This window comes from Saimiri boliviensis, chromosome 2 (genome assembly GCF_048565385.1).
Source record: "Saimiri boliviensis isolate mSaiBol1 chromosome 2, mSaiBol1.pri, whole genome shotgun sequence".
Lineage (NCBI taxonomy): Eukaryota > Metazoa > Chordata > Mammalia > Primates > Cebidae > Saimiri > Saimiri boliviensis.
The window spans coordinates 220,594,408-220,609,940 of NC_133450.1; the positions used below are offsets into that span (position 1 = coordinate 220,594,408).

Sequence of the window (15,533 nt, forward strand, 5' to 3'; positions counted from 1 at the left end):
AACTCCTGACCTCAGGTGATCCTCCCACCTCAGCCTCCCAAAGTGCTGGGATTATAGGCGTGAGCCATCATCCGGCCTCCCCCATTCAATCTCAGTGACATGACTCCATACCCACCCATACCACTGAGATGCCCTTTCAGACCCTCAGAGCCTCTTGCACCAAGGAAGCCAATTCGCTGCCCACTGGGCTGACTGGCATGGGCCGCCCCCACTGCCCAGGAAGCCCTACTCAGCCCATGACTTCGCTGCCTGTGCAGTCCAGGCCCTGGCGAGGGCCAGGCATGGAACATGTGCTCAGAGAGATGCGGTCAGAGCCAAGGGCACAGAGCAAGATGCAGAAGAGCCCAGGCTAGAGCCGGCTCTGCCTGAACGTGAGCCTCTAGGAGCAGGGGCCCTGCCACTCGGTCAGCGCCAGGTCCTCAGGCCAGACATGCCCTGTTCGAGGAAGGGCCCTGGGCCTCCCAGCAGAGCTTGAGGAGGGTGGCTTGCAAAGTGGGGGCTGAGGGGCCTAGAAGGGACGGAGGGTGAGGGGCTGGGGACTCTTGGCCAGATGGGCACAAGCAGATGAATCAAGTCCAACTGGAAGCAAAGAAAAAGGAGCAAAACCAAATGTCCTTAGAAATTTCTTTAGTGCTCAGCTGTCCATGAAAACAGGATAAGCAGCTTCCTCCGCCTGTGCTCAGCCGGGCAGGGTGGAGGCGCTGCGCTCAGGCCAGGAGGACCCCGGATCAGGACGGGGTGGGGTGCGGCCCAGAGCCGGGAAGCAGCCCCAGGCGTTGCTACTTGAGTGTGTCCAGGTGGGTGCAGACCTGGGAGAAGACACTGTCCACGGAGCCCTCGGCGTTGACCTGTGGGGAGACGGGCCTCGAAGGCTGAGTCACCAGGCGGAGTGGGGTGGGCCTCGCCATGGCAGGCCCTAGAGGCCAGGCCTGCCTCCCCCAGCCCGACCTAATTGACAGCAGCCCCGCATTGAACCAGTGGGGAAACCCAGGCCCAGGACAGGGGCTGGCCTGAGGCCACACGGCGAGCTGAGGCTGAGCCATGCAGGAGCCCGTGTTTCCCGGAGCTCCCCCGGCCCAGCGGGCACACCTTGCGTACGATGCCACGTTTCTCGTAGAAGGCGATGACGGGTTCTGTGGCCTTGTAATAGGTCTCCAGCCGCTTTTTGATGGTCTCCTCATTATCGTCCACACGCCCACTGGTCTGTCCGCGCTTCAGGAGCCGCTGGGTCATGGTCTCAGGGCCTGCGTCCACATACAGCAGCAGTGTGGGCTGTCCAATCTGCAGGCGGGCACCATGTCACAGGGACCCCGTTCCTGCCCCTAGGGCCATCTCCTCCCCATCTTCCCACCTCTGAGGCCCCACGAGATACCCACTTGGACCTTCAATCCCTTCCCCAAGGCAGCCTGAAAGACCTTCCTAAAACCAATCTTCCCTACCACTCCCCTGCTCAAACCTCTACCATGGCTCCCCAGTGCCCTCAGGAGAAAGTCCATACTCTTTGCCAGACTTAGAGAGCCCGACTGTCTCTGTTCTAGGCTCTCATCACCCTCCTTCCATGCCAGGCCTGTGCTCATGCTGTCCCCCCACAGGAGCCCTCTCCCCCAGGCCTGATCCTAACTCACCTTCACCTCAATACCAAGTACTTTCCATCAGGTTTCAGCCCAGAGCTCGCTTCTTCAGGGCAGTCTTCCCAGTGCCACCCCCGCCCCACCCATTGCTCCTGGCCTCCTGGAACGGGCTCTTCCAGCCCTTTCTCTCTCCTTGGGCAGGTCTCTCAAGGGGCCCCTGAGGGCAGGGAGGCATCTGTCTCACAATTTGCCTTTGACAAAGGAACAAGGAATGAGGGAAGGGGTCAGTGGCTGCTGAGTTCTGGGGGGTTCTGAGCAATGTCACTATCACCGGGACATGTCATCTACGTCATCCACGTCATCTATGGGACACCTCAGAAAGGCAAGAGGAATAAGGCTCTGCAGCCCCTGCCTCGCTCAATCCAGCCACCAGAGCTGGGTAAGGAGTGGCCAACTGGGAGGGCAGAGCCACCCCAGAGCCACCCATGGCTGCCACAGCCTCAGGAATGGGGTGGGGACCTTCAAGCCCTGCCTCCTGCTTCCAACTGCCTAGGCCAGTCCCCTGGGGCTTCTGCAAAGCTTTGGCCCCTGAGCCCTGTCAAGGCCTCAGAGTGCTGTTTCTCAGGTCAGGCCGTTTCTCGCCTCTGTCCAGCTAAGAGATTTGTCCCAGGTCACACAGCTGGACAGAGGCAAGAAGCAGCCTGATCTCCAGCATTAGACTGACCTGGACCCAGGCTCACCCCTGCCTCTCTCTGTCCAGCTGTGTGACCAACAGACTTGTCCCAGGTCACACAGCTGGACAGAGGCGAGAAGCAGCCTGATCTCCAGTGTTAGACTGACCTGGACCCAGGCTCACCCCTGCCTCTCTCTGTCCAGCTGTGTGACCTGCGGCAAGCCCTTTGTCCTCACCTGTGATACCCATCCTAACACTCATCCCTAGCTCCTGGGTAGGAAAAGGTTCAGGGTGACAGCATCAGCTGCCTTCAGGGAGGACAGTTCCTGCTGTCTGATGACCCCGCACCATCCAGCAACTGCTCTTATCTTACAGATCACCGTGGGGGCAAAGACTGGGCCTGGACCCAGCAGTCTGACCTCAACTTCAAGGCCACCCGCCCCACCTGCTATCATCTATTAGCTGCTGAGCTCCTCCAGGGCACAGACTCACAGTCTCTGGTTCATCTGGGTGTCCAGAACCACACATAGGAGGCTCTTTATAGACCCCCTGGCAGAGGTGGTAAATCTAGGAGGGCCAGCTCAGCCTCTGGGATTGAGATTCTGGCTGGGAGGCCTCAGTTTCCAGTCAGGCCAATGAGCCTTTAGGCTGGGAGTCCACACCGGGCACTCCTAGTCCCCAGAAAAGCCCTGGGCCCTTGGCCTGGTTCAGCCGGCCACACTTCCAGGGTGACCCTTCCTCCTTTGGTGAAGCCCTGGCGCCTCCTGGTGTCCAAAGCTAAGAAGACCAGCTGCCTGGACCCGTGGAGGCCAGGGCAGGGCGGAGCCCCGCGCTGAGCCTGCAGTCCTCAGCAACACCCGCAACAGCCCTGGGAGTGGTGGGAGTGGGGGACTTTTTTTTTTCTTTCTTTCTTTTTGAGATGGAGTCTCACTCTGTCGCCCAGGCTTGAGTGCAGTGGCATGATCTTGGCTCACTGCAACCTCCATCCAGCCAGGTTCAAGTGATGTCTCAGCCTCCTGAGTAGCTGGGATTACAGGTGCCCGAAAGCACGCCTGGCTACATTTTGTATTTTTAGTACATGGGGTTTCACTATGTTGGCCAGACTGGTTCTGAACTCCTGACCTCAAGTGATGTGCCCTCCTTGGCCTCCCAAAGTGCTGGGATTTCAGGTGTGAGCCACCACTCCCGGCCGACTTTCATTAACTCTATTTTCTAGATGTGGCCCTGAGGGTCACAGGTGATACCACACAGCTGGTATGTGTGGGCCAGCCCAGGACATGCCTCTGAACTGTGGCACCTGACCACACCGTGGGGGTTCTGAGGTCTGAAGGAAGCCAACTAACCCCCATTTTGGATAGGGAAGGTGAGGTGCAGAGCGGGGTAGACACTTTCTTGAGCTCGCGCAGCCATTCAGAGGTCAAAAACTAGTCTCCTACCCCCAGCTGAGGCTGGAAGCTACGGAAGCCTGGAAGGTCCCATGGAGATGGGAAGTGGGATGGGAGTCTCATCCTGCCCCAGCCCACCGGGATGCCCATTAGGCTCCCCCAACCTTGCCGACCTCTCCCTCCCAGGCCCTTGCAGTCCCATCTGTTTCTCCCAAGGAGCCTTGTGACACCAGCGCTAAAGGTGCACGCGTGTGCTCATGTGCATGTGTGCGCGCGGGCGTGCACCCCTGCATATGTGTGCTGCGTCCATGTCACGCATGTGCAGGAGTGCACAGGGTCCACTGCTGTGAGTGTGTATGTGTGCACATGCCTCTGGCCCTGTGTGTATAAACTTGCGGGCCCTGTGCACACGTGTGCATGTGTGAGGTGCCCTGTCGTGGGAAAGGTGTAACTGCAGGGCACCCGTGCTAGGAAGCGCAGGGCCAAAATTCTCCAGGCCTGCTCTTTGCAGCCAGGCTCCTGATGACCCCTGGAAGGAGACTGATGCCCCTCCATGGCCTTTGCAGCCTCCAACCAGACTGGAACTTCCCTCTCCCATGTCACCCCTTGTTGCCCTGCCTACATATTCTGTTCCCACACTGGCCTTGCCCTTCCATCCCTGCCAGTGCTGTTTCCTGCCCCTCTGTGTGGTTATGGAGGGCCAAGCCCCACACCTGAAGGGCACATCTCCAGTCCCCACACTGCCCCTTAAGGCAGCTGTGACCTGGTCCCCCACAACCCCCTGCATTTTGCAGATGGGGAAACTGAGGTTCCGGAGGCAGAATGACTGGCCCAAGGACTCAAGCTGTTGAGCTGGAATCTGAGTCCAGGTCTGGGAACTCCCCTGCCTGGTACTTCCCCTTCTTCTAGACTTCCAGAAAGTCTTCCTGGTTTTCCTCCTCACCCACACTCTGCTCAGAGCTCTGCCCTGCACCGCAGCCCCCACAGGCCCACCCACTTGGGTCAGTGCCTTACCCGCCGCTCAAACTCTTCTCCCTGCTGCACCTCCCGCGGGTAGCCGTCGATCAGGAAGCCTTTGGAAGTGTCCACTTTGGCCACCATGGCATCCCGGAGCATGTCCAGCACTGTCTCCTGGGGCACAGCAAGGGAGGAAGGGGCCATGAGCCTCTCCTCCCCACCCCCATCCCTCCTCCCAGCCTTTGCTCATACTGCTCCTGCCACCTGAAATGCCCCTTCCCCCATACAAATGTCCCAAACAAGCCTCCCCCTCTTGGAAGCCTCCTCGGAATTGTGGAGACCTCGACAGTGAATGAATGATGTGTTCACTCAACAGCATTCACTGAGCCCCTCCTTCCATCCCGGTGCTGTCCTGGGTCCCGAGGACACCGCCATGGGCCAATCAGACCTTCCCTGCCCTGGAAAGCTCAGGGGCTGGTGAGGGCACAGACAGTTCCACAGTTGATTTCTCCATTTCCAAGTGTGGCTTGGAAAGGGGGGCTTCTGAAGTGAAAGTTGGGGAGTTGTAGGCCAAATCTGGGGAGTCAGGGAGGTCTGAAAGCTGAAGAGGAAATATTCCAGGCAGGAAGGAGAGTGGCCAGTTTGAGGGGACAGAGGCCAGGGTGGCTGAAGGATAGAGGGGCAAGGGGATAGTGGGGGGCAGGGCAGAGTCCTGCAGGGTCTTGGGAGCTTCTGAAAGGAACTTTCTGTCCAGGGCAATGGAGAACCACAGAAGGGTTCAGAGCTGCGGGTGGTCACAGTCAGCTTTGCCTGTGTATCATGGGCTTTGCTGCTGGTGGGACACCCACTCAGGGTTACTGTCACCTCCTCCTCCTCACCCCACCAGGGCCCACTCACCAGCGGCACCAGCTGTCCCTTCTCCATGATTTCCGACAGCTTCTTGCCCCTGGCCGAGCCCGAACTGACCTCGGCGCGCAGGAGGTCCCCGGTGGACAGGTGGGTGTAGCCATACTTCTGCACAATCTTCTCGCACTGGGTGCCCTTCCCTGAGCCAGGCCCGCCTGCAAGCGCCCGCCCATTCATAAACCCCGAGACACAGGGCTCCAGGAGGGACAGGGGCTGCCAGGGTCCCCCAGCGAGGGAGGGCCTGGACTCTATCTAGTGTCTGTGAAGACCCTTGCTGCGCCACCCGCCTGCCCGCAACTCACCCACCACAAAGATGATCTTGGTTTTCTTCAGCTTCTCTGCGGGAGAGAAAAGGGAAGCAGGGCTCAGTCACTCCCTGGACCCACAGCCAGAGGCACCTCTGCAGTCCCCGGCCTGTGCCGGGCCTCGGGTGGAGGGACAGACACCACTGGTGCTCCTGTCAGGGGGCAGGCAAGTCACAGCCCAGAGCGAGCAGGGATGTGACAGAACGCTCAGAGCCTGGGAGAAATCAGAGAAGGGAGGGCACTCCCGGCAGCCAGATGGGCAGGGGCAAAGGCCTGGAGGCTAAGAACTCTCAGCACAGCCAGCGGGCTGGGCCACCAACCCTCATGGCACCTCCCTGTGGGTGGCTGGACCCCCGGGGCTGGTCACCTCTGGCTCTCAGGTCGTCTTCTTTGCGGGGGTCACCGGAGGAACAGCAGCCCATGGTCCCGTGCTGCTGTGTCTCCCGTGTCCCCTGCCCTTCCTCTCCCAGGCCCTGGGTCGGCCCATCACCCGCCTCCCCTGGCAGTGCCAATGTGGGCTTGGCAACCACAACATAGGTTGCCATGGAGATGGTTGCCAGGGTGAAGGGCTGTGGTGGGCACGTGGAACTCTTGCCCAGAGAGGGCGGCGAGCTTGGCTCCAGCCTCTGCCTCGTCCTGCCTGCAGTTAAATCCCAGCAAGGCCACAGCCCAACTAGGCAGAGGGAAGCTGAGCCCAAGAGAGGCAGGGCCTGCTCTAGGGATGTCAGAACCAAAACCGGAACCCGAGTCTCTCCCTGGGCTTTCAGGCTTCCCTGCTTCCCAGGCAAATAGAGACCAGGCTGTACCCCACCCACTCGCTGTGTGACTTAGGAAAGGCCTGCCGCTCTCTGGTTCTCTGACCCTTCCCCAGGGAGGAGGTGGGCTGGGGGCTCCCAGGGGCCCTCCCAGCCATGAGGCTAGAAGCCTAAAGGAGCTGTTAGAAGAACAGCTCCTCCTGCGGGCTCCTGTCCTGGGGGTGGGGGAGGCCACACCCCTGCGGCGGTTGATGTTTAGAGCTCAGGAGTGGATGTGTGACGGCTGACTTCAGGCAGCAGCAGCAGCAGGCCCGCCAGGCGCCTTTCAGAGCTGCCCAGGCCGAGGCGCGGTGCCAGGGACTGGAAGGACGGTGCTGCCCGCAGCCGAGGGCGGGCCGTTTCTGCACTCTCTGCCCACCTGTCTCAGGTGGCCTCTGGGTCCCAGCCTGTAGGAGCCAGGAGGGCCCAAGACCTCCTCAAGGCCTACCCCCACTGGATGACAGGGAAACTGAGTCCCAGAGAGGTACAGGAACTTGCCTTGTCCTCACTGGTGTTTTGAGTATCTGTGGCCTTCCCATGGGGCAGGGTCTCAGCCCTATAAATCCAGCATAGTGGGTGAGGACTGGGGCCCCCAGAAGCCTGCGGGAGGCCTTATCACTTCTAAAATTAATCCTGGAAATGGCACATTCTGTGAGAGGCCAGAGGAAGATACTGGAGGCTCCCAGCCAGGCCCCCTCTGGCAGCCCCAGAGCCTCCTCCAGCGCCCCCAGAATGTCTACCCCACAGTACACCCCCTTAACAGACAGGCACGCTGAGGCCAGGCAACAGGCAAGAGGAGACGAGGCTCATACCTTCCATCCTGCCGAGGTCCCGGGAGCTGTGTCAGTGCTCTGCAAGACAGAGGCGCAGGTTGGGGGATTTTCCTCCTCACCCTGACTCACCTTCCACTAACCCACACCCAAGGCAGCCGGTGTGTGCCAGGCCCGACACAGTCTGAGGGCAGAGGGGGCCGCTGTGGGCAGGGAAGGCCCAGGACCTTCCCTGAGAAAGTTACCTTGGAAAGTCACCTCGGGAAAGTCACCTTTCCTCTCTGGCCGCCATGGCCTCACCTGTCACAGGACGGCAGTAGCCCCCTCCCATCCACCTGGGTTCCCGCTGGAGGGCCTGGGACAGTGAGGATGGCACCAAGGGACATGAACAGCGGCCACAGCAACTGCAGAGCCGCTCCCCTCAAAACTCCCAGAAAACAGGGCGCGGGGCCAGCGTCTGCCCGGGCGCCTTGACAACGCTCCCCAGGGCCGGAGGGAAGCTGCCAGGAGGCGGGAGGTGGCCAGGAACTGTGTGCGTGTCTGGGACGCGGTTTGGCCGGGGAAGCTCTAAGGGACACAGAGGCCTGGGGTGGAGGAATGTCTGGGAGCCGCTCGCATGAACACAGCCCTTTACAGTTGTCAAAGTGAGGCAGTCCAGGCCCTCCTCTCTACACGTCCAGCACCCAGCCCCATGCGTGGCCCTGCCCCCCACCCTTTGAAGACCTGGCTTTACTGCCCCCACCTTGCCTGCCCAAGCATCCAACCACGCCTGGGACGCCCCCCCCTGTGCTGCCACAGCCCCCAGGACCCCCAACCTTGCCTGCCCAAGAGCCCAACCACGAGTGGGACCCCCCCATGCTGCCACAGCCCCCAGGACCCCCACCTTGACCCCATCTCAGAACCACCCTCTGGACACCTGTGGCCTCTACCTCTTCACTCCTGCCCACCCCAAGGCCACTCGCGACCACCACAGCCACACTCCCCTCCAGCCTTGACCCCCAGCCAGTATCCCCACCCACACCAGGATCTCACCCCAGGCACCCATGCCACCCTCTTTTCGGATCCCCCATCCCTGTGCAGGCAGCCCAGGCCTCTCTCCCCAGCCACAGACATCCATGCAACCCAGATAGGCCCCAGAAGCCTCAGAGGCTTCTCAGACTCTGCCTTCCCCAAGTCCCCAGCTCCAGGCCCCAATGGCTAAGCCACAGGCTGAGTCAGTGTGAAGGCTCCCCTCTCCTCTCCACAGCCCTACATACCCACTACCCAACCCTCCGTTCCCCACCCTCTCTCCGTCTGTCTCACCACCATGTCCTGTGCTAAGCAAGGGGCCTAGGCCACTGCCCCCACCTCCACATGGGCCTCAAAGCCTCCACACCCTGCCAGGCAATTTGCAGGATTTTCTCCGGCAAGCATCACACCACATCACACACCCGCTTACAGCCTTGCATGTGTGGCCCCCTCGGCTCCCTGACAAAGCCTGCACCCCTTGACAGAGCGGACAGGGCCTGGTGAGCTGACCCCTGCCGCCCTCTGCAACCCTATCAGCTGCCACTGGCAGATGTTGTACCCAATGCCTGGATGCCTTTCCCCACCTTGCTACTGTGTGGGACTCAGCTCAGGTGCCAGCTCCTTCAGGAAGCCTTCCTAGACTCTGCCCTTCACTCCCACAGTGGCAGGTGCCTCCTGGGAACCTGCCCCCACACCACGCTGTACTGGGCCTCTCTTCTGTGCTGTGGGTCTGGGGTCCCACTGACTGGGCCTGGCATGGGCTGAGCGTAGGGCTGGGGAGCCTCATTCCCTCCTCACTGCCGTCTTGGGGCAAAACTGAGACATGCGGAGGAGGACAGACTGGCTCGGGGGCTGGCTAGGGTCCAACTCGGCCCAGGGTTTCTGCTGCTCTGGGCTTGGCACCCACTAGGAGCTGAAGCGACTTTGCTGACGGCCCTGCTGCCCCAGGCAGGAGTGGCAGCCACTTTTCCGCTGAGTGTGCTTCGGCGGGGTCAGGCAATGCCAGGCACCCCTCAGCAGTTGCCCACGGGAAGGGGAGCGTCCTGGGCCAGGGACAACCACAGTGAAGACCTGAGAAGTGGCCTGGACCCCGCCCTGCCCCGCCCCCTCCTGGTAATCTAAGCCCCTCTGTCCTGCTGGCACCTGCCACCTTCTTGCTCCAAAATAACTTGGGTTGTGAGGAGGCCTCACAGAGACCAGGAGGCAAAGATGGAGTTGGGTTACGGGCTAAGCACCCAGGCCTTATAAGGCCTCTGGGTCAAGGCCCCAGCGACTCCTAATATGACAGGGTGGTCTGCTAAGGGACCCGTGGGACCGAGGCTCACCCAGAAGGAAAGTGACTTAACCTCAATCACAAGGCAAGGTCGAGGCAAGCCCTGGTCTCCAGCCCCTGACCCAGCCTAGTTGGTTCCCAGTGGTTGGCAACTGACTAGGGTTTGAATCTCAGCTCCATCACTCAGCGGTGTGACCTTGGGCAGTTGATGTTTCCTCTCTGGGCCTGTCCTGCTGCTGCTGAAGAGTACTGGGTGGCCGCTGAGCAGTGCTGTGGGAAGGCCCCAAGCACTGGCCCAGGGGCTCCGGTCAGGAGGCGAGGGTGAGCCCTGAGCTTCTCGGGGGTGTCCTCCAATGTACCCAGCACTAGAAGTGGCATGACAGGATAGCCTCCCGAGCACAGAGGCTGCCCCTGTCCAGGTCCTCTGGGGCAGGGAGCCAGGCCACAGCTTCTCCTCCCTGGGCCCCAGCTGGGACATGCCAAGGGCAGTGACCTGGAGCCCCAGGAGTGCCAGTCGAAACAAAGGGGTGACTATCTGGGAGGCTGTGGGTGGGTGGGGGGCTGCAACACACACACATGCACACACACACACACACACACACGCACACACACACACACGCAAGGATCCACAAAGGCACAGGCAGCGAGGCACCGATCCCCAGCGCCCGGGGAACACAGCCAAGCAAAACACACACGGATCACAACCACGGAGACACAGCCGCACAGACCCCGGGGAGCCCGGCACCAGCACGCCCCCACCCTCCCCCGGTGCCGCTGCCCCTCCCCGCGGAGGCGCCCCCCAACCCCGACACGCGCGGGCACGCACTGACCTGGGGAGGGGTACGGGTGGGCGCCGGGGCCAGTGCGTACCCTACCCGTCCTCGCGGCCGCCGGCAAAGGCGACTATTTATAAGGCTGTCAGCGCGCGGCATGCCGGGAGCCGGCGCTCCCGAAGGCAGGGAGGGCGGGAAGGAGGGAGGGAGAGCGGACCGGGGACCGGGAAGCGGGGCGGGACCGAGCCCCAGCCCGGGTGCGCAGCGAGACAGCGCCCGGCACCGTGCGCCCCGCACCGTGCACCCTCAGGTGGCTGTGCCCACACACGCGCACTACGCTTTACAGTTGGCCAAGAGTTTTCCATTGCAGTACCCCCACTGTGCCCAGGGTACACTCCAGGGTACAAGGCCAGGCTTTCCCTATAACTGGAGAAACTGAGGCTCGGAGAGGAGCGGCTCTTTGCACAGAATCCCATAGTGCATTGGTGGCAGAAAGGCCAGAGCAGGGAGCCAGGGGACTGAGGCATGCACTCAGGGGCTTTGCTGACCATGGTCCCTACGCTGGTCCTCAGAGCCTGGCCAGGAGCCCTGGCCAAGACCCGTCTGGGACTCCTCCTCCCCTGTTGGGAGGCATCCTTCGAGCTCCTCTGGAACTTGAACCCCTCAGGACCCAAAAGACCACCCAGTAAGGTAGATGATTTAAAAAAACCATCCCTGCTCCCATGGAACTGCTGGGCAGCTCCCAATGAATGAGCGCTAGGATGTGGGACATTCCGAAGGCTGTGGAGAGGCAGAGAGGGCTTGACGGTCCTGATGAAAGAATAGCTCCCATTAACGAGCACTCACTGGCTAAGCAGTGGATTCAAACCGCACCTGTGAATCCTGAGACATAGCACAACAGGAGGCAAGCAAGTCAAATACTCTGCGCGAGGCTCCCTGGTAGAAAGCCGTGTGTTTATCCAGCGTTTTGCAGGGGGACTGGCACATAGCAGTAGGTGCTCAGTGATGTAGCAGGGCAGGGATGGGAGCCCAGGACTATCCAGCTTCGGAACTCACATACTTGACCACCAAACCACATTACAACCTTGAAGACAGCAGCCCCGAATGGTGAGGTGGGTGGAATTTGGAATTTGTCTTATACGCCCTAGGGAGCCATAGAAGGTATTTGAGCAAGAGAGTGAGACTACCAGGAGATTGAGATTGCCTTCAGTGCTGGTGCCTTAGCAACCACAGCAACCAGGAGACCAGGAGGCGTGAGTCTCTGCCACCTGTGATGTCAGACAAGTCCTTACTTCTTGGGACCTTAGTTTCCCCATCTGTGGGGGGGGGGCAGGTACAGTGGGGTGAGAGGTTCTGTATTAGAAGCTGTTTGAAAGACCCTCTCAACGGTATGTGCATTGGCACCTTTGGGGAAAGCAACTGATAAAGTAAATCAAAATTTCAAATGCACTGGGCATGATGGGTCACTCCTATAACCCCAGAACTTTGGGAGGCCAAGGTGGGAGGATCACTTGAGCTCACTTGAGCCCAGGAATTCCAAGACCAGTCTGGGAAACATAGTGAGACCCTGTATCTAAATATAAAACATACACACACACCTTCAAATGTGCCCTTCTACTTTAAGAACTTCATTTCAAAGAAACGTGGGCACAAATTTACACAGGAAGGTTTTAGAGTGCCAGCGGGGACTGACTGGGATGATCGCACAGCCAAGGTGGGTGAGGAGTTGGCAACGTTGGCATAGGGTATGAGTGAGAAAAGAAGCCCAAGTTCTTTGTGGTTAATGGGACCAGAGGCTTCAGACACACATAGCAGTGGTGAGAACTAGGCAAATGGCCCCACTGTACTCCTCTGATCCCACCTGCATAAAAAGGACTTGAGGCTGGGAGCGTTGGCTCATGCCTGTAATCCCGGCACTTTGGGAGGTGGACACAGGAAAATCACTTGAGGCCAGGAGTTCAAGACCAGCCTGAGCAACATAGTGAGACAGTCTCCATTCTTTAAATAAAAATAACAAATTTTAAAAATACTCTAAATATGCAAATGTGTATTTGTGTGTGTATATGTAAAATCTATTCTCAGACTTTTTTTTTTTTTGCGCCTTAACTCTACAAAGTTAAAATCATATTGTCTTACAATCAAACTGACAACATCTTAGAGTGGGTGAAATGAAATAGACAGAGAGGGCCGGTGTGTGCATATGACCACCTAGCCGGACTGGCTGGAGATGAGATTTCTGCTTCCTACTTAAAGGTGTCCCCAGGCTTTTTTTTTTTTTTTTTTTTTTGAGATGGAGTCTCACTCTTGTTACCCAGGCCAGACTGCAATGGCAAGATCTTGGCTCACTGCCACCTCCGCCTCCTGGGTTCAGGCAATTCTTCTGCCTCAGCTTCCTGAGCAGCTGGGATTACAGGCACGCGCCACCATGCCCAGCTAATTTTTTGTATTTTTAGTAGAGACGGGGTTTCACCATGTTGACCAGGATGGTCTTGATCTCTTGACCTCGTGATCCACCTGCCTCCGCCTCCCAAAGTGTTGGGATTACAGGAGTGAGCCACCGCACCCGGCCCCCCAGGCTTTCTTTTTAATTTTTTTTTTTTTTTTTTTTTTTTTTTTTTTTACTTTGAGATGGAATCTCACTCTGTTGTCCAGGCTGGAGTGTGGTGGCGCAGTCTTGGCTTACTGCAACCTCCACTTCCCGGGTTCAAGCGATTCTCCTGCCTCAGCATCCTGAATAGCTGGGATTACATGTGTATGCCACCAAACCCGGACATTTTTTTTATTTTTATTTTTAGTAGAGACAGGGTTTCACCATGTTGGTCAGGATGGTCTCAAACTCCTGACCTCCTGATCCACCTTGCTTGGCCTCCCAAAGTGCTGGGATTACAGGTGTAAGCCACTTTTTCTTTTTTTCTTTTCTTTTTTCTTTCTTTTTTTTTTTAGACGGAGCTTTGCTCTGTTGCCCAGGCTGGAGTGCAGTGGCACAATCTTGGCTCACTGCAACCTCTACCTCCCGAGCTCAAGCAATTCTCCTACCTCAGCACCCCAAGTAGCTAGGACTACAGGCATGCGCCACCATGTCTGGCTAATTTTTGTATTTTGAGTAGAGAGAGGGTTTCACCATATTGGCCAGGCTGGTCTCGAACTCCTGACCTCAAGTGTTCCACCTGTCTTGGTATCCCAAAGTTTTGGGATTACAGGCATGAGCCACTGTGCCCAACCCCCCCCAGGCTTTTTTTTTTTAAGAGTCAGGGTCTCACTTTGTTGCCCAGGCTGGAGTTCTATGTCAAAATTATAGCTCACCACAGTTTCAAATTCCTAGGCTCTAGCAATACTCCTGCCTTGATCTCCCAAAGTGCTGAGATTACAGGTGAGTGTCACCGTGCCCAGCCGCCCAAAAATTTGTTTTTCCACACAGCAAGCATCTATTACTTTATATATAAAACAATTTTAACATGGATAAATCTTAGGGACATTATGTAAGTGAAATAAGCCTGTCACAAAAAGGCAAATACTGTATAATTCCTTTACTTTTAAATATCTAAAGGAGCCAAACTCACAGAAAAAAAAGTAGAATGATGGTTGCTAGGAGCAGGGAGAATGGGGAAGGGGAGTTGCTGTTTAATGGGTACAGAGTCTCAGATCTGCAAAATGACAGAATTTTGGAGCTCTGTTATCCAGTAGTGTGAAAATCGTTAAGATGGTTAATTTTATGTTATGTGTTTCTTACCGCAATTTTTTTTTTTTTTTTTTTTTTTTTTTTTTTTTTTTTTTTTTGAGATGGAGCCTTGCTCTGTCACCCAGGCTGGAGTGCAGTGGTGCAATCTTGGCTCACTGCAACCTCCGCCTCCAGGATTCAAGCGATTATCCTGCCTCAGCCTCCCCAGCAGCTGGGACCACAGGTGCCCACCACCACACTGGCTGATTTTTTTGTGTGTATTTTTAGGGGTTTCACTGTGTTAGCTAGGATGGTCTCAATCTGCTGACCTTGTGATCCACCCACCTTGGCCTCCCAAAGTGCTGGGATTATAGGTGTAAGCCACCATGCCTGGCCTACCACAATTTTTAAAATAAAATAATTTTTTTAAATAAAAAAATCAATTTTAAGTATCTGTCTTATTTTATTTGCATGTAAACTATGGATTTTCTACCAATTCTCGAATATTAAAGTTTTGGAATTTTAATTCCCAGGTATAACCCAATGAAAGAAAAAAAAGAGAGGGAGAGAAAAATTGGAAGAGGGAAAGAAAAAAAAATTGCATGAGCCTGGGCACCAGGGCTCACATCTGTAATCCCAGCACTTTGGGAGGCTGAGGCAGGAGGATCGCTTGAGCCCAGGAGTCTGAGACCAGCCTGGGCAACATAGCAAGACCTTGTCCCTACCAAAAAAAAAATTTTTTTTTTAATTATCCAAGCGTGGTGGTGCCTGCCCGTAGTTCTGGCTACTCTGGAGGCTGAGGTGGGAGGACTGTTTTTGGAGTCCAGGAGATCAAGGCTACAGTAAACCATGATGACACCAGTGAACTCCAGCCTGAGACACAGAGCATGAACTTGTCTCAGAAAAAGAAAAAACTTCATGGAGGAAAGATCTGGAAGATTATACCCTAGACTGTTACAGGGAATAGGACCCAGTGATACCCTCCTTTTCTATCTTATATCATCTGTATTAAGTTGTTATGATCAAAAAATCTAAAAACAAACATAAAATGCAACCAATTTTTAAAACATTTAAAAATATTTTCTAGTTTGTGACATTTAGGAACATAATTAAAATGACAATATTTTGGTTACGGCCAAGTGTGGTGGCTCACGCCTGTAATCCCAGCACTTTGGGAGGCCGAGGCGGGCAGATCACCTGAGATGGAGTTTATTAGCCTGACCAACATGAAGAAACCCTGTCTCTACTAAAAATACAAAAAATTAGCTGGGTGTGGTGGCACATGCCTGTAATCCCAGCTAGTCAGGAGGCTGAGGCAGGAGAAGAGCTTGAACCCTGGAGGCAGAGGTTGTGGTGAGCGAGATCACACCATTGCACTTCAGTCTGGCAATAACTCCATCTCAAAAAAAAAAAAAAAAAAAAAGAGAGAGAGAGAAAAGAAAATATTTTGGTTAAAGAAA

General features: G+C 56.6%; 1 protein-coding gene across 3 annotated transcripts; it reads right to left on the reverse strand.

Moving 5' to 3' along the window:
• Positions 1-610: 610 nt before the first annotated feature.
• AK1 (adenylate kinase 1) lies at positions 611-10,579 on the reverse strand. 3 transcript variants are annotated; one of them, XM_003940593.3, is made up of 7 exons: positions 10,473-10,579; positions 7,404-7,442; positions 5,795-5,830; positions 5,484-5,647; positions 4,644-4,760; positions 1,090-1,281; positions 611-848 (listed from the first exon to the last, which is right to left on the reverse strand). In XM_003940593.3, exons 2-7 carry the CDS (start codon positions 7,408-7,410, stop codon positions 780-782), a joined length of 585 nt encoding a protein of 194 aa, XP_003940642.1. In that variant the 5' UTR covers positions 7,411-7,442; positions 10,473-10,579; the 3' UTR covers positions 611-779. The 3 variants fall into 3 exon arrangements, with proteins under 3 accessions (XP_003940642.1, XP_039330704.1, XP_003940643.1); XM_039474770.2 differs by lacking the exon at positions 10,473-10,579 and adding an exon at positions 7,607-7,790; XM_003940594.4 differs by lacking the exons at positions 7,404-7,442; positions 10,473-10,579 and adding an exon at positions 6,165-6,300.
• Between the last annotated feature and the right edge of the window lie 4,954 nt (positions 10,580-15,533).